Genomic DNA, 24,696 nt, shown 5'->3' with positions numbered 1-24,696 from the left:
AACTCTTTATTCTGTTTTGTATTCAGAGATTTGTCTGTAAAAATTTATGCATTGATCTGTTGTTGTGGAGGTTTTCAGGTGCACATCTATACCACAGTGTGACATCACATTGTGTAGGAAGTAGAGAACGAGTTGTTTTGGCAGCTTGGTTTCAACGAATGCTCTTTTTGCAGTAAGGAGGAAGTTTTGAATTCTGAAACTTACAGTATGTTTCTATAGTACAATGAATTGTATAGTATGTTAAAAGAGCAAGGAAAATTGAATTCCTCATGTCATGACCCCTTTAACAATTAAAGGCAGAGGTTATAAATCGATGATAAATGCTTCTGTTGAAGCCATCAGTCTGCATTATTTCATTTTCATTTTTTTAAAAGTCTGTTTAAAAGTGGAATTTCTTCCTTCACTTTCAAACTACCTTTAGGGTGTGTTCCCACTTGTAGTTTGGTTCTCTTGGTTCTCTTTCTTTGGACCAAAGTAGAAATTGATGCATTTATATCTGGTTCGCTTAAAGTTCAAACTGGCATTTTTAACACCGAACCTGATTGGACAGCTTTTATGACATATATTTTGCTACTGAACTTGCCGAACATCCAAAGCAATGCTGGCTGCTGGGCTAAATGTGCTTGTTGGACCCACTTTCCCTTAACCCATCACTGAACATTTTGAACACTTGAGCATTTTTGTACTTCTATCCATTATACTGGAAAAATACTCATCGGGCCAAATGTTAATAAGGAACTTTACCTCCTCATTGCTCCATGTTTGCCCTCTGCTCATTTTGTCTTACCGCTCAATGTTATCAAATCATGTGATTTTTAGGGTCGCATCTTGTGACATCACATCCTGATATTGGTCTGTTTCGACATCTTTGATCCATGCTGCGTTCGTATATCTGTCGAACCGCACCAGAGTTTGTTTGGAAAAAGGACCAAGACCCAGTATTCAGGTGGTCTCAGTCTGCTTGTTTGGTGTGCCCCAAGGTTCGGATGGCAGCGTTCACACTTGTTCAAATGAACCATACTAACAGAGCAATCACACCAGAGTTCATTTTAATCAAACCAAACCTCCCAAGTGTGAACACACCCTTAGCCTATATTTTCAAATATCTGAATATTTTGCAATGAAATCACAATATTGTTTCTATAATTATCAACAGCTTAAAATTAATATGATTTATATTTATATTTTATGTTTTTTATTTGATTATATCAACTAATGACAGTCTTGTGCTATTGTCTTTTTATCAGATTTTCAAATACTTTTATGCTTCAAATCAAAGTGTGTAATTTTGTGACTCAAAAAACCTATTTAGGAACCATGACAGCTGAAAACATGGAAAAGCACTATTGTGCTATGTATATCATTGTGGTGCAATCTACACTCAGAAAGCTTTACAAAAAAACAAACCTCCTTGCTTCTTTGCCAGAATAAACATGCCAAATATTTTGTGAGTCAAAAGTCTGACTATGCAATACTACTATATAGCCAAATATATTAACAGTGCTAAGTAATACTGGCATTAAAGGCTTTTTAATGAATAACATTTCTGCTATCCTACACCCATTAATGCAAGGTAATTTATGCAGTACTTTATATTTCAGACACTGTAGAGCTTTTTGGCATATAGCATGTGATCCAATCATTTTAATGGCTTTCTTTTACTGTAAAAAAAGCAGTCTGGATGCTAACAGCAGGATTTAACTGGTGTATCAGAGGGTCATCTTTTGATTTGGATTTCTTTCTTTCATTCCTGATCTCTCGTACTGCATCCAGTGTTTCCACTCCACCACTTTTCACTTTCTTTATGGCAGGAGGCAAATGAGTACTGATTCTATGCTGCACTTCAGCAGGTGCTGATTCTGATGTTAAGAGATTCAGTTAGAGTAAGACAGTAATGGAGAAGGAAGGGAAAGACAGTGGGAACAAAAACAGCTTGTTCTCACCTCTAACTTTTTAAATTGTGAAAAGGTCCAATGTCCATTTAACTCCAAAGATTGCCCCCCAAAATCAGTGCATAACAATGGGCATGGTTATAAAGTCATAACAATGTACAGTACTAGAATTTTCCAACTATAACAATATTTGAGTGATGTCACTGTGGCCTCTGTTTTCTATGAATAGCAAATGTAAAAAGCCTGTACAGTATATAGCAAAAAAAGCCATCCATTAACAAGAATTTTATAATCCCCAAGTGACATTGCCATGAGATTATAGTGAAATACCATAATGTTCATAAGCCGTGTCATATCCATTTACAGATATGTCTATTTTTTTCCATGAATATAGGCCTATACTGTTCATTTGATAAACCACTGCAAATTCATTTTTTAAGCTCACATTACACGTGCAAAACATTCCTCATTCCATGCATTCTTTGTGATTTAAGCTATCACATACTGACATCCCACAGAAATGAGAAATCATAAATAAGATCTTTTTGATATTACCCAGACAGTAATTAGATTCAATGGAGATCAAATGGAGACTATGCTTATGTTTCCTCCTTTTCAGATTTTTCTCCTGAGAAAATGACCACATAATCTCTCGTCACCTCTAGAGTTTTCCCACTGTTTGGTAAGATTTTGTAAGATACAACTGTATAGTCTGCAATACAAATCTGAGATTTCAATGTGAACTCAAACATTCCTCATCAAATACTAGAACAAATGATCAAAGCAATGCTAACCACATAATATTTTAATAGTTTTGCAGTCTTAAGCCCAGTTCACACTGTCAGAGATTTTGGAACTGGATGTCGCTAGTCACTGTACTCTGTGTCGCTAGTGAGTGATCCTACTGCTGTCCTTTTAACGTTATTGGCTGGCTGCATATCTGATCACAGATAAGGTACATTGCAGCTAAAACTAGTATATCATTCGTATTTCACAAGAAATAATTAGTTTTGCCTCTAGAAATGAAAATTCTGCAGGGGAGAGTGTTTTTATATAAACTGCAGTCGTGTTCAGTACATCATATCATGAACAATGCAAACAATCTATCAATTTATAAATCAAACTTACTCAGAATGCCGACAACTTCTGACACAGTTTTCAACACATTATTTTTTATTATATCCATGTATATGGTTACAGACAAATTATATTGATCAGTGAAATTGATGACAACATTAAGGGTATAGTTCACCCAAAACTGAAAATTATCTCATCGTTAAATAACCCTCATGACATCCCAGACGTGTTTGACTTTCTTTCATCTGCTGAACAAATATGTTTGTTTGTCTCAGCTCTGTAGGTCCATTCAATGCAAGTGAATGGTGGCCAGAAATTTGTAGGACCAAAAAGCATAAGTATAAAGGTAGCATAAAAATAATCCATACTTCTCCAGTTGAAAAATATATTTCTTAAGTGATATGATTGGTTTGGGTTAGAAAAAGATCAACATTTAAAGGCGTTTTTAGACCTGTAGTCTGTATGCTTTGTTCCAAAATGTGGACTAAATTGTTACAATGTTGCATTTTCTTCTTGGTTCGGTTTGCTTTCACAAAGCAACATTTCAAAACGGACCAAAACTATGTCATAAAAGTCACACGTGAGCAAGATGTCCCCTTATTGGTCACTATGTTCATTTGTTGTTCCAGGATTAAGTTAATCCATTGATATACTGGTTAAGATTATATGCCTGTAAAAAAAATTGTCAACCATTACAAATTTTAGAGAATTTGAGGTTGTGCTCCAAATACAAATTACCCATCACTCAGATGGATGAATTGTAAATTTTCCATCATATTTATTTTTATCCATCATTAGTTGCTTTTGCATTATGTGCCTGTTCTCACAGATCTCTCTCTCTCATTCTCTCGCACGTATACATGCACACACATACAAAAAGCAGAGTAAAGCCACGTAAAAATGTTTTATTTATTTTTTGTCAAAAAGTTGTTAACGCCATCCTACCCATGTTCTACTGCTATCCACCTCATTCAGGCGGTCTCAGACCGATTGTTTTGGTGTGGATCCGAGTGCGATTGCCATATTCATATATGCCTAAACGACCCAAACCGAGGAAGAAAACTCGCCAGGTTCTGAAACAAACGCTCCAAACGAGCCAGGTGTGAAAACGACTTTTAAGCTTTTTTTTACTATAAATCTACACTTTCACCAGCCCTCCTATGTACATTTTTGAGATGACCAATTTCATCATCTTTTTTTTTGCAGATTTTCATTCATGCTTATTACTGTGCATGAAGAATGCAAATTGGCAAAAATTCTCATGTACATTCAGTAGATAGGAAGGTTGTATAAAAGTAGATTTTTAGTAAGAAAAAACAAATAAAAAATCAAAATATATCTGTTTCTCTAACACACATATCATATCGCTTCTGAAGATATGGATTTAACCACTGGAGCCATATATATTAATTTTATGCTGCTTCTATATGCTTTTTGGAATAAAGCTGAAAAGATTAAACTTTTCTCAACTTTGTCGCATCTCTTGACAAGTCCACATTCTGTCGCCAATGGTTGCTGTCGCTCGTGTTGCCAGAAGACACCAGCTCTTATTGAAAATGAATTGTATCATGTTGCTTAGTGGTTTTGAATTGCTGAAAGACAAAGTTTACATAAAAACAGGCTAAGTGAGATCTTCAATGAGTCTCCTGAGATGTGTAAGCAATAATTTTGCCCTCTGGGTGTAATATTTTCTGTTCCTCATTTATTTTTCCATCATTCTCTGAAGCTAACAATCTGATGCCCATTAACTTGTTCTATATTTGCCAGATAATAAGCAAACAAACTAGACAAAATTATAGATTTCTTATTCCTGATATGCTTTTGACTGATTGCACACCTCGCTCCATGAGCTAACAGCTTCTGTTTTTTAATATTCTTGTGCATTAATTTTTAGTGCACATAGCTACAACCGAGAAATGAAAGCAGGCTTCAAATACAAACCAGAAATGAAGTATAAACTGTCAGTAGTTTCAGGCAGACTGGCCACTGATCTCATTACTGTGTGGTACACATTGCAGTTGATATCTTTTCATTGAAAAGTGATGTGGTCTATGTGTTAATAAGGTCAGAGAGCAGCCCGAACTTGGGAAAGATAGACGGCGTGGCTAAAGAAGCCTGGCACTGCTGATTAATGCTAAGGCACTGAGCCCTGCCTATATCCACACACACAAAAAAAATGAGATGCAAACATGGGCCTTTAGAAAGTGCAGGCGGAAGGTTTGATGCCTGAGGGATGTGGTTTTAGAGGGTGTTGAGTGTGTGTGTATTTGTGAGAGTTGTTCAAAGAGGTTCCAGCATGAGCGGGACAGCAAACGGCTAATTTGCTACTGTATTATATTTCCAGTGATTTCAATTTCAAAGTGCTGCATTAGCGAGCAGCAAGGATGAAAGGAGTGTAGAGCATTCTTCGCACCGAATCCACAATCAACATCCTTCAAGTCCGGCTCCTCATCAACTGCAGCATGTCAGCATAATTATACAGCGTCTTTCCACACAAATGAACTCAAACGTTGCCCGCTCCCATCCACGTGTGCCCAGGGACGCCTTTGATACCAACCAGCAAATTAATTTTTTTAAAATCAATAATTAATTTTCCAGCTCTTTTTTCCACACATGGTCAGTGCAAACTCTTAAAGGGCCAGCAGATAAGCTCAACAGAAAAACATATAGGGTACAACAGGGCTAAAGGCACCCCTTTAGGAAATGTAGATTTTTTTTTGTGGTCGCAAAATATATCAAGGCTCTCTCTCTCTCTCTCTCTCTCTCTCTCTCTCTCTCTCTATCTATATATATATATATATATATTTTTTTATTTTTATTATTGAATATTAATGGAACAACATAATTTGCATGAAAAGAAATAACAACAGAAGGTTGCTTGAGGAAGCCTTTTACATCACACCTTGGGAAAAAGGTTCCCCTCACACCAGGGGAATTAAACTGATATTGCGTAGATAAGGGGGCAATAGTTATAGGGCACAATTTGTCAACTAATGCTAATAATTTTCAGACTCAGGATACATTTTTGAGTAAAAAATTAAGATGATGCTTACTCAAAATAAATACTTCAGACAAAAAGTTACCGTTTCCTGTTCATTTCAAACACATTTGGTATTTTATTACATCTCAAGTATTCTATAATCAATCTAATATCAATTATGACTGGATGAGTCAATCTGAGCCCACTTTGAAGATTCATATCAAATCTATTCGCCCCACTTAAAAAAAATAAAAATACAAATGTTTAATAGGGGCCTTTAGCCCCTGCAACAGGGAGGCTTTTTACCTCTTTTTACTTATTGGACAGTGTTACAAGGAGGAGGGTTCATGGCTGGCACTAAATCAGCTCATCAGCGGGAGAGCCAGATAAAGGGGAGCCGGAGACGCCAGTAAGAGAGAGAGAGAGAGATGCACACACCCATGCTGCATGTGTGTGTGTGTGTGTGTGTGTGTGTGTGTGTGTGTGTGTGTGTGTGCGCTATGTTAGTTTTATGGACTATTCAGCTGGTTCCTGCCTCCTCTTGCTCATCCTTTAACTGTTAAAGACACTGTTTTGATTTAATGACCTTAAATGACCTGAAAATGAATTATTTTGTCTCAAAAGAAATGTGCTAATTTCAGGGATTTTCATTAGCTACAAAAATTAGCAAAATGTAAAAAAAACAAAAATATTTTGTACCCTAATATATTCAAATCCTTTTCAAATGAATATATATATATATATATATATATATATATATATATATATATATAAAAAACACTTTACAATTTGTAACATTATTTAACTACACTAGTTAAGATAATCTAACAATGAACAAGACTTTTACAGTACTTATTAATCTTGTTTATTGTAAATTGCATTATTTAATTTTTTATACATTTAATGTTGTACATAATAGCTTTAGTTAATGCATAATGAACAAACCTTAACTTACAATAAACAATAATATATTATTTATTAACATTAACCAAGATTTTAAAATACTGTAAGAAATGGATTGTTCACTGGCTATTCATGATACCTAATGCAACTTTGATACATTGTCAGATCTTTACTGACCAAATATTTTGTATCTTTATATACAAAATTATTCCTATATTTGCAGAACAAACCTGCACAGCTGTCCGGAGAAATTTCCCAACATACCCAATTCACAAAACTGTTTCTTTTCAGCAATTTTGTAAATTGCTCTCTTGAGGTCATGCCAAAGCATCTCGGGTCGAGGTCAGGACCTTCTGGGTCACCCATGTATCTTCTTCTGACACATGACACACATGACTTAGTTGAAGATCATATCACATTGTATGACCAAATTATGCTGAAATACACAATAATTAAAAATACAGACTATAAACAGTGTTCATATTTAAATCACTATGTTTGATAGAAAAAATAGATTAATATAGCCCGAAACCTTTGATGGCTTGGCAAATAACAGTCGAGCGTTTGAATATTCCTTCAAATGAGTTGGTGGGGCTTTGTCAATAACCTCTTCTTCTTCGAGTTCAATCTTGTTGTATCAAAGCGAAGTTTAAAACCATCATCATCTTAAAAGAGAGGCACTTTCACAGCCAAACTAGGATAAATAACTAGGAACAGTGTACTTTCATTTGTGCCGGACAGACAAGTGCATTAGAAAAACGGTGTAAAACTCCCTCAGGTGGTTTATATCTAAATCTACAGTTGAGGGGATTGAAGCCAAGCCTAGGATGATATGTTTGACGTTTTTCAGTCTGTGAAGCCAGTAATCAAATCCCTATGGTAGTTTCAACAAAAATGACAACCAACACAAATGTAACAGCTAGAATTAGAAGAGTCTGTAAAAATATGTTCACAAAAGGCAAAGATAACTCAGAGTAAGTTGATGGTCACCTGTAGTGAAGTTGCCATGGTTTTGCGAGGTTCGGCCAGCACAACACCAGATCAATGACAACATCTAGAGATTAGTTTCTGACCTAAGTCTCTTTAAATAATCTGTTATCTCTCTCTGATTTGGGTCAAAGTGAGGTTGCTTGGGTTTAGAGTATGTAAGCCACACTGTTCATATGCTATTTTTGGTGCTAAGTAGGCAGTATGCATTAGGAAAAATTAACAGCATGCTGGATGATGCAAAAATGATCATAATTAAAGTATCTGCAGGGCCTCCAATAAACAAAACTAACAGGATGTCACATTGGTATGGCATCATCATGAACTCTTTATAGTCTGAAATAGTCTGATATGCTCTGCTATGTGCAGGTGTAATTGTGATGATCTGCATAATAATATTCGAAGCAATCTCAGTGAGTGGTAATTCAAAACAAGGTATTGCTCTTATTTAATTAATAATAATTTAAAATAAACAAATTGCTATAATAATAATTATTATTATTATTAGTATTATTATTATATCAGTTATTATTATTATTAAACATTATATACAAATATTTGGTGAAAGTTTTCCTTAAAATCAAGGTGCCGTTTTCTAACAGAAGTATAAAAAGCAAACATTTTAATAGCAATTTTACAGGACAGAAACTACACAAACAGACTGGTTTTATTTGTGGAATACTGGCATTAATATTAATTTTAGATGCAGATAACATAAATGAAGTTGATTGTGCTTTTAAAAATAGGTTCCATGAAACTTTCAATAGAACTCAAGAGTGAAACTACCACTGGAAGATAAAAGCTTTGATGGCTAAGTCACGCTGCATTATGGGTCAGGAGTTGTGCTTTGTTGCTATTCCAGCATTTATTTGGGGATTAATAGCAGACTGACGGGAATGAGAGCTTACAGACACATGTATATGGACTCGCTGCAGAGTGAATCAGACAGTTTTAATAGAAAAATACATTAAGACTTGTCCTATCCGCACTGAGCTATCAAACACACACACACACACACACTGGCATATTAGCAGAAGTGACAATACAAACACCAACTGAATTTCAAATGAAACTCAATCTGGTGGACGTCTTTACATTAAGACTGTATAGATACAGTAGGGTTCAAAAGTCTGAGTCCACATTAAAAATATATGATTCAACATCTAATTAAAACCTGGTAACAAACAGAGTTATAGGATACAAAAATATATATATATATAAATAAATAAATAAATCAAAAGAAAAAAAGAAAAATGATGATGCGACATGAACAATACATATTTAAAACTATGCACTACTTCTACATCATTATTAATATGTAAGCAAATTAGTGACATTGACCATGTTAGCTCCTTTGTAAAAAATAAAAATAAAGTTCAGATTTCCTTGCCTCCATTAAAACACACAAGATCCTCTTTGGAGCACCTCATTCTCAAATCATGCTAAGATAACATGAATCATTAGGTTTTGTAGCCTATGCTAGCTCAAGTGCATGCTATAATTTATTGTGAAAATCATGATAAATTCCTTTCGACCAAGCTGTTATGCTGATATCATATATATAAAAAAGCATAAAATAAGAAAGAAATGCTAAATAAAAGCAAATTCACTGGTCATCTAAAGACTTCTGGACCTCACTGAACGAATCACGACAAACTTTAAGCTGACAATTTTATACATGACATAAAACATGTAATTATGAGGCCATGTAAAAGGCATGAAAATATAAGTGAATGTGACAGTTGGATGGAAGGAATAATAAAAAAAAGGAACACATAAAATGCCCTTTCCATAATGCTCTGTTTAACGATCCCACAGTCTTGACTCCCATTGACAATTCACGTAGGTAACCGCCCCCACACCTTTACCCCGACGAGGGCTAATGAACTAGTAAATTAGGCCAAGAAAGCTTTAATTAGAATCAAAGTATGCCAAACTGCAGTCTGGCCATTTATCTGCTCACCCCTAACCTCATCTTTCTGATGACTTGAAAAGAGCAGGCCAATAAAAGACAAAAGGAAAATGAATATAGATTTTCTCACTCAAGTGGCTGAAGCAAATGATTAAGTAGTTCATCACAAAAAAAAAAAAAAAAAAAAATATATATATATATATATATATATATATATATATATATATATATATATATATAAAAATACTTCCCACGGAGGGAATGACCTGTCCTATAGATACATTATAAATCTGGCAGAAAATCATTGAGCATATGTGGAGCTATAGATTGTGTGGAGGGTGCAAAACAATTTATCCTAATTTCTAAGGGCTTGTTCTGGAGAGGGAGTGATATTGCACCGTTGCACTGGGAGGCCCACAGCTACAAGAAAACACCACGACCACCACCAAAAAAATAAAATTTATACAAAATCCATCTCAATGAATTGCTGTTATATGCCTTTATGAATTTAATGCTTTATAATCTTTATTGCGCTGGTTCATATCAACCATGTATGATTTCACATCTGCCCTGATTGCACTCAATTTAACACATCTCAGTGCGTAGTAGCATACACCTCTCTTCATTCTAATGTGCCCTCTATGACAATAGCTAATCTATCAACACAACCATCTAGCACCACTATATATATTTTCAGTCATTATATGCCACATAGGCCTTGGCATTAAGAATGTATATACACTGTTATGGCCGATTTACACTTCTGCATCAAACCAACGCTGTAGTCACTGTCTAGAGGCCAATGCAGTGGTTCATATTTATTGTTGGTGTTTACTGGTGTTTCTGCTTCGTTCTGGGAGTACACAACCAAGTGCTATTAGTATATTAACAGAAAATGCCTTTGTTTCTAAAATAACTATACATTTCATAAATTAACAAAGGCAATGGTGGAGTGGTAATGGTGGAGTGGTGGTGGCGTAGTGGCTGAAGCACAGGGCTGTTGCACAGGGCTGTTAATCAGAAGGTCGCTGGTTCGAACCCCACAGCCACCACCATTGTGTCCTTGAGCAAGGCACTTAACTCCAGGTTGCTCCGGGGGGATTGTCCCTGTAATAATTGCACTGTAAGTCGCTTTGGATAAAAGCGTCTGCCAAATGCATAAATGTAAATGTAGATACAATACCTGTACTCTGCAGTATTTATTAAGATATTGTTGCATTGAAAACAGGTTCATTAAAGTATGTACATTTTGAGATGTATGTACATATACAGTAATGATACACATTGCCTGCCATGCAGAGAGAAAATGAATCAGGTGTATATACGTACACTGTATGTTTTCTTTTGAGTCACTTGAATAATAACAAATACATATTCTGCCATACTTTGACACTCAATGCTGAATAAATAAATAAATCAAACTAATAAATAACTACTTGCTTAACCGCAACAAAATTGGTCATGTTTTAAAGAATTTACATTGCATATAGACAATATAACTAACTCTAAACAGGTTCTTTTTTATTTGCTGACAAATTAGAAGTATTGCATTTTCATAGCTTATGCAATATGAATATTTACTGTACACCATACTGTCAATTATATTGTCATCCAGTATCTGGATACAAAGCGGAACAATCACAACTTTTGTGGTCTGCGTTGATGCAATGCGTTACATTTTTGAAGAGGTGGACGTCAGACTATACCATAGGCTACACCGTAACTGGCATAGTTATGTGTAGCCTAAGCCATAGGTTTGATGCAGAAGTATAAAATCGCCCTTATACCATCAATTCCAGAGGCATTTGCTTCAAGACTACAGAAAGCACAGCTTTCCATAAAATGACATAAGATATGTGGCAATGACAAGTTATATATGTATATACACAGTATATATTAATATATATAAATTGCATATTTATTTTTTCGAATTTCAATATTTTAGTAATAAAAGTGTCAAATATCACAAATCACAATCGCACAATCATAAGTAACGCAATGCATTTTGTTCCCGACACTTATACAGTATGTCTATTGAAATCAGTGGACAAATGGCCCATAGAGCCTCAATAAAGCCGTGCTTCAATGGGGGTCTATTACATTTCTTTATATATTACTCATTCCGCAATTTAAGATTTTGGTTCAACTACCCAAATGCAGCATCAATCTGAATGAGTTGTTCGTTCTTCTTTTTTTGGCACACAAAATCATACAAAACTTAAAATCACTCATACTTAATGGACCCTGTCTACTTGCATTATTAGAGTTGGCAACTGTATTTATACAACATATGGTCTATTCAGTTACAAAACTCCAAATAATAGCAGTTTACTCAACGAATGATCCATTCTGAGGGTGGACGAGCTTACGTTTTCCTGAACAGGAGCGGAAACGGTGCTGATCTTCCCAAGAGAAGTGAAACAATAATTTCAAACGCACCTCCCACACAGAAGAATGGGTAAGTTCATGGTTGCCATGGTAGCACACTTCACCTGCCCACTCAATAACCCCTTTTATTTAATGTTTTGGTTAATGTACCAGTTCTGTAAAGAGCAGGTAGATGGACACAGATACTGGGTATCTAAGCTCTAAAACCCATCTGACTCACATGTCTGTTTCGGGCATGAGATTTGTGCATTTTAGAGAAATTTGGTAAAACCAAGAGAGAGTAGAAGGAACTAAAAGAATGAAAACCTGTCCAACAAATCTTCTTTGTTATGAGTGATTTTGTTGACTCAACTGATTGAGAATCATTCACGACCGAAGCAATAGAAGTTTCATTACATAGTCATTACAAACAAAACACCACTAGTACAGAGAGTGAGTACTAATTGTGCAAGTTATTTAATATTAACCTTTTTTTGCTGAAGTATTGTTGCAATTGTGCTGTTGATCTGAATATCAGCTTGACTGTGATTTGGCCATAAGCATGAGCCAAAATTCTTAGAAAGCACTCTGAAAGTAAAGAGGCATCACCTAGTGGCAAAACAGTAACTATGAGCAAGTGGGGCTTTTAAGAGAGATATATATATATATATATATATATATATATATATATATATATATATATATTAAGCTACATTTTAACACTTTTCACCTATATTATATAGGTAAATGAGAAGGGAGACAGGAAACATTACAGGAGAATATGTGGAATGGAATCGGAAAAGGACCTTGAGCTGTGACTCCAACTTGGGTTGCCCATGACGTGACGTAACCACACTAAATTTCGAAGCACTGCCCCCAAAGCTATGGCTAATAAGGAGTTTTTTTGTTTTGTTTTTTGCACATCACAGCATGAATATGGTGATAAGTATACTTTTGTTTCTCACCTGTATTATTTTTATAAACGAAAATTCCCTCCCCTCGCACACATACTATCAACGCAGTGTTGGACTTGCCAGAAACAACAAAGCCTGCTGATGGTGCAGTAACAGTAAGGCACACACTGACTGGCAACTGCTTCTCTGAATGGATAGCCGAAAAGTAAAATAAGTGGTTGTGCAATCCCTAATAAAAAGAAAGAAAAATGGAAGCCAAATGGAGAAAACATATGGGTGATCTGAGTGGAACAGGGATCTTTGTGTTTGTTTTCCCTAATGGCAGCACTTTACTACAGACTGACCATGTAAGACAGTGATTGGTGGGAGGAATCAGGGTTTGGTTACAGGGTTCATGCCTCAGCACTGATCTCCATTTGTCTGACATAGCAGCTGAGCTTGCAAACCCCTCTACCTCCCTGCTGCTAACAAGTTCTGCAATCTTGACGATTATACAATTACACACCAATTACCACACTTCAAACAACTGAGCACGAGCAAATGGCAAATGGCTAAAAGGATAGTTCACCCAAAAAATTTTTTTCACCCTCACTTTATTCCAAACCAATATAGCTTTCTTTCTTACATGGAAAACAAAAGGAGAGGTTAGACAGAATGCCAGCCTTGGTCACCATTCACTTTCATTGTATGGATAAAAAAAGAGAAAGTTATTAGGGTGAAAGATTAATTTAAATAACAAAGCTAATGGCAATAACTGCATCCTTTTTAACAAATATAATCGAAAAAAAATTCCAGGTATATGTATATATATATATATATATATATATATATATATATATATATATATATATATTTCTTTTTTTTTCCCCACTTGCTTTACCTCCCTTGAGGATTTGAATAGATATGTTGAGGTACTTCTGGTCTACAGGTTAACAAGCCTCCCTCACTTTACTGCAAGAGAGTTGTTTTCACTGAAAATCCCAATTAGCTGGTATGGACGGCTCTCTCTGGAGACCAGAGGCTCTACTGCTCTGTGACCGTTCGCCAAATGGAACTGCTTAGAAATCTTAAGCAACTTAATGTAGATGGGCTCCCACTGGACCTGAAGGGCAATGTCAAACTTACTCACTCTCTACATTCATACATGCTTCTGCAAATCTACAATTCCCCTCACCATCTCTGTAATGACATATCTTACTGTCCATGAAACTGTATTTAATTTTATTTTATTTAGTTACAAATATAGAGTAAAAGACTGTTTGATTTGAATCACTCACGTCAGTTAAATAAGGTCAAGTTTTCATTCTTACAGTTCGATTTAAACCAAGTATGCTGCAGCTCCTAAAAAAGTTACCAGCCAACTGGCTTTTATTTACTTACTGTAGTTTTATTTACTCACCAAAGCCAAAGTTTTTACTCTCATTGGACACTTGAAGAGTTAAAAGAATACTTCACCCCAAAATTCCTGTATAACTGTCAACATTTACACGAAGCACAAAAAAAAATATTAGGGAGAATGTTAACCTCAGTCACCATTCACTTTCATTGTGTTGTTTTTTCCATGCAATAAAAGTTTGGACACTGTACTCAAGGCATAAGTACACTTGCTAAGTAAAGGCTCGGTTACAATTACTTTTCCACAGTGAAATACTATAGTTAAACTGCAATCATCTCAACATGGACACCAGAAAGCAGCTTATTGCTACCAAAGGTTCGGACAATAATAACTTTAATGGCAATGTGTAAGATATGCATATTTGTTGGAATAGTTATTATAAATTTCCAAGTTGGGAAAAATAGTAACAGAAAACCATAGTATAAGAAAAATAAATAAATAAATCATAAACATTCAAAAAGTCTCTTAATAACTGGGCAAGAATGAGGACATTTGGGGCCCAAAGACAACCAAAGTAGTGGACTATGGGGAATATTCTACTATTTATATAGCCTATATACATAGGGAAGACACTGTATGGATTCAGGGTTAACCCCTGAGAGAAAATATAGAAAAAAGATAATGTCTTAATGAACTATTTTAATATTTTCCTTAAAATGTAAATCTACCAAAAACAAAGAAACAACACAATGTACATATAAATAGTGCAGTTAAAAAATACTGTTTGCTATATTTAAGTATAAATGGGCTGACTATCAAATAATGGAAAGTATTTTTATCATAAGCAGAAAACTCGTAATTTCAAAGTTTTGGTTGTCTTTCTTGCCATCCATGCAAGAGATTATGCTATCTCTGACTGATTAATTTTCACAAAATTTAAACAAAGATCTCTGTTTATTATCAATAGGCTCGAAACATGTTGATAAATAAAGCTAATTTTAGATAAAAAAATAAAAAAACGTTTCTAGTCTAAAGGTGCTAGATAAACAATATTAAATTGTCCTGACACAAACCTTGCTTAGAGTCGTGTCAGACACGTGAAGATTGTTTCGTGTTGCTTAATTTTTATTTTCTGCAGTATGTTTTAGCGAAAGATGACGGTATCCATTTTCTGTATATTGCTGCTCAGTGTATTTCTCTGCTACGGCTTACTGTCATTAAAATAACCACGTCTGCAGCTCTACTATGCGGCACCTCGTGTAATGAGCCGGGGGAGAGAGTCAATGCGCGTGGAGTACGAAAGAGCATAAGTAAAATGTGTTCAGTGCTAGAGAAAAACATTCAATATAGCACTGAAAGATCCTGAGGCGCTTACGGTTTACACAGCTCCGTTGCTTTGTCGTGCTGCTTTTGAAACTGTGAGATGGGGCAACCGTTGTCATGATGTCTTGTGGTTCAGATGGAACCAATCCAGGGTCCGTACCCGGACCGCAGTCCATTAATTGTTGTCCGCTTGTTTATATTGTATGTTCTTTTTCCAATGTACTCCAAAAAATGTTGCATTATTTTCCCTGTGTTAACTCGTTGGGCTCCATCAAATAACGTTTGTACCGGTCTGTTCATGCACATGCGTACTACTCAAAAACCTGCAAGAACGCACTTTATGCTTTTACATGGCCACATAAGACGCATTCTTCAAGAGAAACACAGGTGTGTTAAGCCTTTTTCTCTTAATCCCTTAAATGGCATAAGAATTCGTTGTGGTTCAAATGACGTTTCAGTATGCCATTTTCTGCGAAAACACTGGAATAAACTGTTTTCTTAAATTAATGTAAATGTGATCAAAGGGAATCCGCACCATGATGAATTATGCCTGATCTACTTCCGCTGGCAAATAAATGTACCATTTTTTTTTTTTACTTTGATAAGCAAATTTGCAGCATTGACCAGTAGAATGTTGGTTGGTTTGGCAGTGACCTCTGTGTGGGCAGTGCTTTGTACACACTAAACAGTCATAACAGAAAACATTTTAGAGCTGAATTTCACACTATATTATCCCTTTGGTATTGTTCCATTTCGTAGGAACTCGAGCTGCGTAATCACATTGGAAAAAACCCTGAGTGTCACATGGTCTGAAACCCTTATAAAATCATGCCAATTTATTGGTTGATGGTGCTTAAGTGACGTCCCTATGGAGCTACATCATGGGCTACATAAAGACGCTTACTTCGCACCATTGAGTCAGATTTTCTGTTCTTCAGTGCACAATCCTGTCTGGCCTATGTTGAACCAATGACTCACATCAAAGTGAGGATCATTATTATTCTCCTTTTGAGTGGCAACAAGAGAATGGAATTTAAGAAGAGACTGATGTCGTTTTATACAGCATAATTTCAGAGCAATTTTAATGTGTTTTTTCCCAAACATTACAAGGGTCCAATAGGGACACTGGAGCTGTTCCAGGCTCACAATTTCTCATCAGGAGGAGTGAGGGGGCTGTAATAATAGAATATTCCTCAACAGAGTGATGGCGAACCAGCCTGAAGGGTTTGGGCAGGCCAGTGGCAATATTGGCACATAAACAATCTGGAGATTTTCACTTTGTTGTTGCCGTTAAAGTTTTTCCTCCCAGAGATTCAGGGCAGTCATGTCCTTATATGGTCGACAACAGGATGGTGGTGTCCTCTCATCAATCGCTAGGGAGGAGTGCGCTTTCATGCCATGCAGAGGCTGGCATGTCGCATTCTTCTGTTGGCACAGGACAATGTGCTGTCTCTAAAAGCCATGCGTGTTCTGGGCCGGTTGAATTTGGGGGCGGATCTCCTATCCAGACAGGGCTTGATGCCCGGAGAGTGGACAATACATCCTCAGATTCTGGAACAAATCTGGAGAAGGTTCACAAGAGCAGAATTGGATCTGTTTGCTTCGAGCGATTCGTCAAAGTGTCCACTCTGATTTTTCCCTTACCCCTGGCACGACAGGGCATTGACGAGTTGCTGCATCAGTGGCCGACATCGCGTCTTTACACATTTCCACCAATCTGTCTGCTGCACGCAGTTCTGCAGAGAGTTTTGGGAGATCGGATTCGGCTTCTGTCTTGACTTGAGATGACCCATTTTGGTCATCTCAAGTATGGTTTTTGACTCTGGTCTCTCTCCTGGAGAAAGTGCATTGGGAGATTCCAGTCAGAACAGACATGTTGTCTCTGGGAAGCATTTGGCATCCCCAGCCAGACTTGTGGAAGTCGGGTATGACCCCTCAACGGGGCGCACTTTTGAATGATGGTTATCCCCCGCTGTGGTTGATACCATTCTGAATGCTAGACCTCAATCAAATAGGAAGCTTTATACATTCAAGTGGTATATTTTTGCTTCTTGATTTACAGTGCGAGGTGAAGATCCAGTTCACTGCCCTGTCGGTACAGTGCTATAGCGGCTAAGTGTGCACTTATCAATGGAGTCTCTGTCTCTCATTTTATGTGTGGGTTATGCAGGCTTATACCTTTTCTTCCCATTTGCGTTCCTTTCTGTGATTTATCTGTTATTTTTGAGACGCTCATGGGTGCTCTGTTAGAGCCCTTGGCAACAGTCATTGATAAGTTTCTGACTCTTAAAACATCCCTGCTAGTGGCAGTAGTGTTTTAAAATGGTTGGTGATTTGTATGCCCTGATGATTAATCCATTATGTATGGATTTTGCAGCAGTGTGTTCAAGGGAGGTGTTAGGACCTCACTTGGGTTATTTGCTCAAGGTCGTTTCTACATAATTTCGCTCATAGACTATTAATTTTCAGGCTTTCTATCCTCCCCCTTTTGAGACAGAGGAGCATGAAAGATTGCATATGCTTTGCCCAGTTCGGGCACTGTGAGTTTATGTTGACCATACTAGCCAGTGGTGTAAGAGCAGTTGATTGTGTGCTTTTGTGGCCACAACAGGGGTGATTCGGTGTCTAGGCAAAGACTGAACCAAAGTCTCATTGGCTAGTTGATGCAATTTCAATTGCTTACGAAGTGCTCAGTTTACCTTCACCTTCATGTATTTGTGCTCATTCTATGAGGAGCATGGCATTCTCATGGGCTTTGGCTAGAGGTGCGTCCTTGGATGATATTTTTATGATGGCAGGATTGTCTTCTTTACATACATTTGTTCGATTTTATAATCTGGATGAGGGTTTGAATCCTGCTTACCAGGTTCTCTCTGTTGTAACAGGAATAAACTCATAATTCCCTCTATTTTATTCAGAAGCTTTAGCTCACTTGAGCGCTGCTATATGCTTGCCACACAGGTGTAGACAGTTGGCAGCTACTGTTCAAATGGCGTAAATGTATATCGTTACCAGTACGATTATGAAGCTCAAGATCCTATGAGAGGGAACGTCTCAGTTCTATCGGGAAGACACGCAGGCTTGAGTGAGGTTTAAGATGCCATTTATTTGATAAACGTAAACCAGCAACAGGAATAAACTCATAATTCCCTCTATTTTATTCAGAAGCTTTAGCTCACTTGAGCGCTGCTATATGCTTGCCACACAGGCGTAGACAGTTGGCAGCTACTGTTCAAATGGCGTAAATGTATATCATTACCAGTACGATCATGAAGCTCAAGATCCTATGAGAGGGAACGTCTCAGTTCTATCGGGAAGACACGCAGGCTTGAGTGAGGTTTAAGATGCCATTTATTTGATAAATGTAAAACAGCAACAGGAATAAACTCATAATTCCCTCTATTTTATTCAGAAGCTTTAGCTCACTTGAGCGCTGCTATATGCTTGCCACACAGGCGTAGACAGTTGGCAGCTACTGTTCAAATGGCGTAAATGTATATCATTACCAGTACGATTATGAAGCTCAAGATCCTATGAGAGGGAACGTCTCAGTTCTATCGGGAAGACACGCAGGCTTGAGTGAGGTTTAAGATGCCATTTATTTGATAAATGTAAAACAAAGCAATGTCTCTCTCTTTGGTGTAGGCCCCGTCCGGCGGTCCGAGGAAGTTGTGCCCGGAACCGTCATACCCTGCCGGAGATAGGAGGCAGGGGCGAGGAGCCTACCCCCGTGCGGGACAGGGCTCAGCTGGTGGTGGTGGGGTGGCGGAGGCTGCCTGTGTTTTAGCGCACTGAAACAGCAATGTGACAGATTGTGAGCAGACTTATAAAGCAATAGCTTACATGTGATTGGCTAAGAATTACCCCACTAATGAAGTGATGATGTACAGCTGCTAGTCTTCCCACTAGAACTACGCTGCATTACGTTGCACTTCCATTTACATGAAATGTAACCCTGGTTCCCTGAGTGGGAACGAGACACTGCTTAAACTGGCCATACACACTAGCAGCAGCATAGGCATGTGCCTTCATGCAGAAAATCTTACTCAATGGTGTGAAGTGAGCACCTTTATGGAGTCCATGACGTAGCTCCCTTGGGGCATCTTTTAAGTGCCATCAGTCAATAAATTGGCATGACTGTATTAGGGCTTCAGACCATGTGACATGCATGATGTGTTCCAGTGTGGTTAAGCAGCATCTTGTTCCCACTGAGGGAATCAGGGTTACGCTTCATGTAACGAGGCATTTATCAACAAGAGAAAAAATATTGGCAAAAGTAATCCATGTGACATTTGTTTCCTTAACTCTTTGTGACAGGTGCCTGGCACATGCCACTGCACTGAAAGTGTAGCCATCTATAAAGATGGGAAACACCCAGGAACTCTCTGGAAACAGGCTGAACATGACACATAGACACTCAAACACATTTCCCTAATAATTATGCTCTGATATGTGTGAGATTAATTGAGAGAGAGGAAGTGTACACTTCTGCATCCAGATCTCAAGATTGTGTGTGCAGACAGCCATTATGCCTTGCCTCACTTCCTGATTAATCCAATCCCATCATACGCAGGACCAAAGACAAGAGATATCAAATCAAAATGAGCCTGAAATTCCTGTTAAATGCTAATCTATTCAAAGCCGCTCTACTCTCAGCCCCCTCACAAAGACTCGCAGACAAATGAAGTCTCAAACCAGAATAAATTGCAGCACACACACAGCAATTCAAAGTTTAATAATAAGTATATTAAGACCAATTTTAAACACTATAAGAGAGTGCCTAATGCCATTGCCATGTAAATTGTGCCACGGCCACTCAAATTGGAAGTGTCTGATGAAGCAAAGGATGAAAATTGTAATTTGGTTAATGTTATTTCAAAAAATCCTCACATGGTTACAATGCCAACTAGAGCTTAATATAGGTGCAAAGAGCTGATATTGCATGGTGAATGGTATTGATTTATTGTCAGTGTTGGGGAGTAGCTAACTACATGTAGCAACGCTACTAAATTAACTACATTTTTCAGTAGCTTGACAGTAGCAAAACAAACAAAAATAGTGAATTACCATCATCTACTGAGAGCCTATTACAGCTCACTTGGATAAGAAGAGATTGTCCGATTGTTATGTAAAGCGAGCAAACACAGTTTGTTTACCTTTACAAGATGTACAGGGGCAGGTACATTTGACAATGATAAAAGAACACCCTTTTATTCTTCTCTGTTACAAAGAATGTTTCAGACACTTTGTTCTTAATAGATCACACAACAGCATATTTACCTTTACTATTTTAAATAAAATAATTCAAAAAGTTATTATTGCCTTTTGAGGGATTTTGTTTATGTTCTAAATATGTTTCTGTGCGTACTGGAGCAGCGAGTGAATTATTATTATAATATTTATAATTATACAGTAAATATTATTAAAATATTACTATCATGCAGAACTATTTGATTTCTCAATTTATTAGCATTTAATTAACTATTATTTTCATGTAAAATATATAACATTATTGGTAAAAGAAATCATTCATGTTATGTATTATTATGCAAATAATTTTCAACTTTTTTCACTAAGGAGCATATTTAAATTTTTGGCTGATGCATTTTTCTTTTAAAGACCCATACCACAAACAAATAATTTACTATTTTCAAAACAAAATGTTTTCAATAAAATACATTTTTTATATTACCCATAGACTAATCAAAAACAAACAAATATGCCAAAATGAATAGCTAATATTTTGTAATATGGAATTAAATACATGCATTTGTGCGAGACTGTAAAAAATAAAATAAATAAAAATAAATAAAATTTGTATTGATTTTGCTTTAAAAAATACATCAATTTATTGAAACACAAAAAACTTAAAAAGGCATTTCTAAATTCAAATTGCACTTTAAACAAAATGAAAAAAGACATTAAAATAATGAAGTATATTTATATAACCACCTCCCCAAATCCAAACATTTACCATCTCCAACGGCCCCATTCGCCATCACGCAAGTATCAGTATTCGGCAACAGGTGCAAATTAAGAACTAAAGACAATTATAAATGTAAATATAATTATTATAATCATCATTATAAAAAAGCCTAATAAATTCCATTGTGTTCCCAAAAAAATGCTGCCAAATGTGTGTTCTTATATGTTGCCTAAAGAAAAGAAAAAAAATTTTAGTTTCAAGGTGAACATATTACTTTAAGATTTAATCACTTTGGTCTTTGTGCTAGTTTTACACCCTGTGCTAACATAAAAAATATGAGGCCCAGAACTCTATAAATGTACGTGTCTTGGAAAAGCGCTTTCATGGCACTCAGAGCTCACTGCATACACATATAAAATCAGACGCATATCGGCAGCTTTTCTTTCATCTGTTCTTCAAAATATAATCATTTTTCATCAAATGCACGTATTTGTGTCTAATTTCTTGTAATATATCACTCCGAGAAGTCTTACTGGCCGCCTTCCACAGTGGCTGGTATAGCAAAATACTCTGCATGAAAAATCTGTATTTGGCGGGTGTTAATTTCAAACCTTGTTCACCAGGAGTAGGCTGTATGAAAAATTTGGAAGAATCAAAACAGTTTCATTGACTTTGCAGTCGCAACCACAGTTTCTGCAGGAAAATTATCTCTAGAAAGTTTTAAATGATCATTTGCTGGTGAATGGTGAGACGCCCGGTGAGCCACTTGATTTTTAACAAAGAACCACTTGTGGTTCGCGACCCATAGGTTCCTGCCCCCTGATCTAGTATGACCATCCATCCACATTTTTGGACCTGAACAGAGTGAACAAATATTTGTTGAGAAACCTCTGTATGTGACCTGTAAAGCTGGCACTTGCATGTCCACCCAAGTGAGGGCAGAAACAAGCCCTGAGTCTTTATTCACATATTATCCACACTAAATATTATGTGACAAGAACAAAAATGCCAGCCCAAGGAGAATTTGTCATAAAATTTGGATCTTTAGGGAAGTTGTAACGAATGAGGCTGGTATCCCTCCAGCTGACTGCCAGAGGGAGCCCTCTCCCGAATACTGACACTGAACCGTTTTCTTCTATGGTGACTTCCTGTTTGAACCATATACAAAGCCATGCTTTTCCATTGTTAATTGCTAGTTTCACTGCCTTACCAAGCGTTATTCTCATTGCCTGTTTATTGCCTAATTGTTATAACCATTGTTCCTGCATTACTGGATTTTTGATTTTGGATTACTGTTTTGCTCTGTTTACCTGATTGGACTGATATCCTGTTAACAACTTCTTCGCCTGCTTCACGACTTCGACTCTGCCTTGTGTTTTGAATTTGTTGCTGATTGTACATAAACTTCCTGCAATTGGATTCAACCTTTGCCTCCATGTCGAGTCCCTTACAGAAGTAGGCTACACCTGGCCACAGCAGGATTGAAAAGTGTGAAGTATAGTTAAATTTTTTTTTAATGGTGTCTGATTATTTTTTTTTTATTAATTTGTTTATACTGTTGTATTTTATATTGTTTTTATGCCCATTATTAACTATAAATGTTACTATTCATTAAATGTATTTAATTACAAATGTAATGTATTTAATTTATACATTAATTGATAAATGTCATTAGTGTAAATGTAGTTATTAATATTATTGGCTTAATAGTAACATTAAAAATATTGCCTCATTAAGTAACTTCAATGTTGCTAGCTACTTTTTGATAGTAACTTGTAGTGTAGCTAACTACTTTGTAAAAAGAGCAGTTTGACTGTAGTTTAACTATTGCAAATTATGAGTAGCTTGTAGTTTGTCAAAGTAGCTTCCCCAACACTGTTAATTGTTGACATATAATGAAAAAAATCAAAGACACACTTACACTATCTAGCACTAATGCGCTTGTACAGCTTTTTACATAAATGTAACTTAATTTTTCTGTTTAGAGGTCATGTGTGAAATGGACCCTTTTTCCAAATATTGGCAAATCATCTCTGATAATTCGCTTTCATAACAAGCAACATTGCTGGAAAAGCTCAGCAATGACGCCATGTGTGAACAAAGCTGTGAGATTAATAGTTTAGCATGAACAATTTTAGGAAGTAAGAAGCAATCATGTTCTGAAGGAGCTGATCCAGGTAGCATTGAAACTGGGTTTGACCGATCAAATTAAAAACAGCCAAACATAGTCAAGATTCAGGTCGGCTATGTTAAGTTAAAAGAACAAAAAAAAAACACAGCTTGTAAAGATCTCCCTCAACCCTTCTTTGTTTAGCATGGGATGTTTGTTCATCACTATGAAGACATGCATTTGTTAAGGCTCTTATCTGTACATTTTAAGTCTAGTTTGAACTCTGTTGGCATGGCAGCAGCTAAATGGAAGAAGCTGTGGTCGGGGACATGTGTACCCAGGCAGTGTTATCCAAAGTTGAGATACCTGTGCAAATTTTTATTTTTATTTATGTTTTATAAAACATCTTAATAAACACCTGAACAGGAGTAGTTATGACTTACAGATACTGTATGTCTTAAAACTTTTGAGCAAATATTTGTTATTGGTAAATGTATATAGGCATAAGGATATGTAAAGGCATAGGTAAGAATATAAGTAAAAACTTAACCTTAGACACTTGATAAAAGCATTATCTTTGATAAAAAATTTTTACTAATTATGTATATCTCTGTTTATGTAATGCAACATTCGTTTTGTGTTACTTTCCCACTTCTGAATGGCTGATTTTTGTTGGCTTGATTTTTTTTTTTTTTTTTTTTTTGCATATTCAGCAGCATAAATGCATCTTAAGCCAGTTGCAGGCAGTTTTCAAAGGTTTCATCTTGGTATTGTGATATCACAGAACCTTAAAATGGAAAAGCTACTTGCTGTGTTTGACTCAAAACTACTAAAATGAACAAGGTTGTTAAACTGAGCCTGTTGTGCATCAGGCTGTTTACAATGCTGCAACAAACTGCCATGAGAGAAAAGAAAAAGAGAGATGAACCGAAAAGATGTGGCCTGAAAATCCCACAGAGCAATTGCTGA

The 24,696-nt window shown here is 36.4% G+C and overlaps 1 protein-coding gene across 10 annotated transcripts in view; it reads right to left on the bottom strand.

Moving 5' to 3' along the window:
- LOC127633080 (neuroligin-1) overlaps positions 1-24,696 on the bottom strand; it is a 257,977-nt gene that overhangs the window by 179,884 nt on the left and 53,397 nt on the right. The window contains exon 4 of one of the 10 annotated variants that reach the window (XM_052111963.1): positions 18,391-18,411. The exons of 7 other annotated variants lie outside the window; for them this stretch is intronic. In XM_052111963.1, the coding sequence (XP_051967923.1) occupies positions 18,391-18,411 (21 nt within the window). Of the gene's footprint in view, positions 1-10,420; positions 10,433-13,102; positions 13,117-18,390; positions 18,412-24,696 lie in introns of all 10 variants that reach the window. 2 more of the 10 variants (XM_052111964.1, XM_052111965.1) reach the window with 2 other exon arrangements.

The sequence above is a fragment of the Xyrauchen texanus genome, chromosome 39 (genome assembly GCF_025860055.1).
Source record: "Xyrauchen texanus isolate HMW12.3.18 chromosome 39, RBS_HiC_50CHRs, whole genome shotgun sequence".
NCBI lineage: Eukaryota > Metazoa > Chordata > Actinopteri > Cypriniformes > Catostomidae > Xyrauchen > Xyrauchen texanus.
The sequence above is the reverse complement of the archived record's forward strand: the minus strand, read 5'-3'. Positions and strand labels throughout refer to the sequence as shown.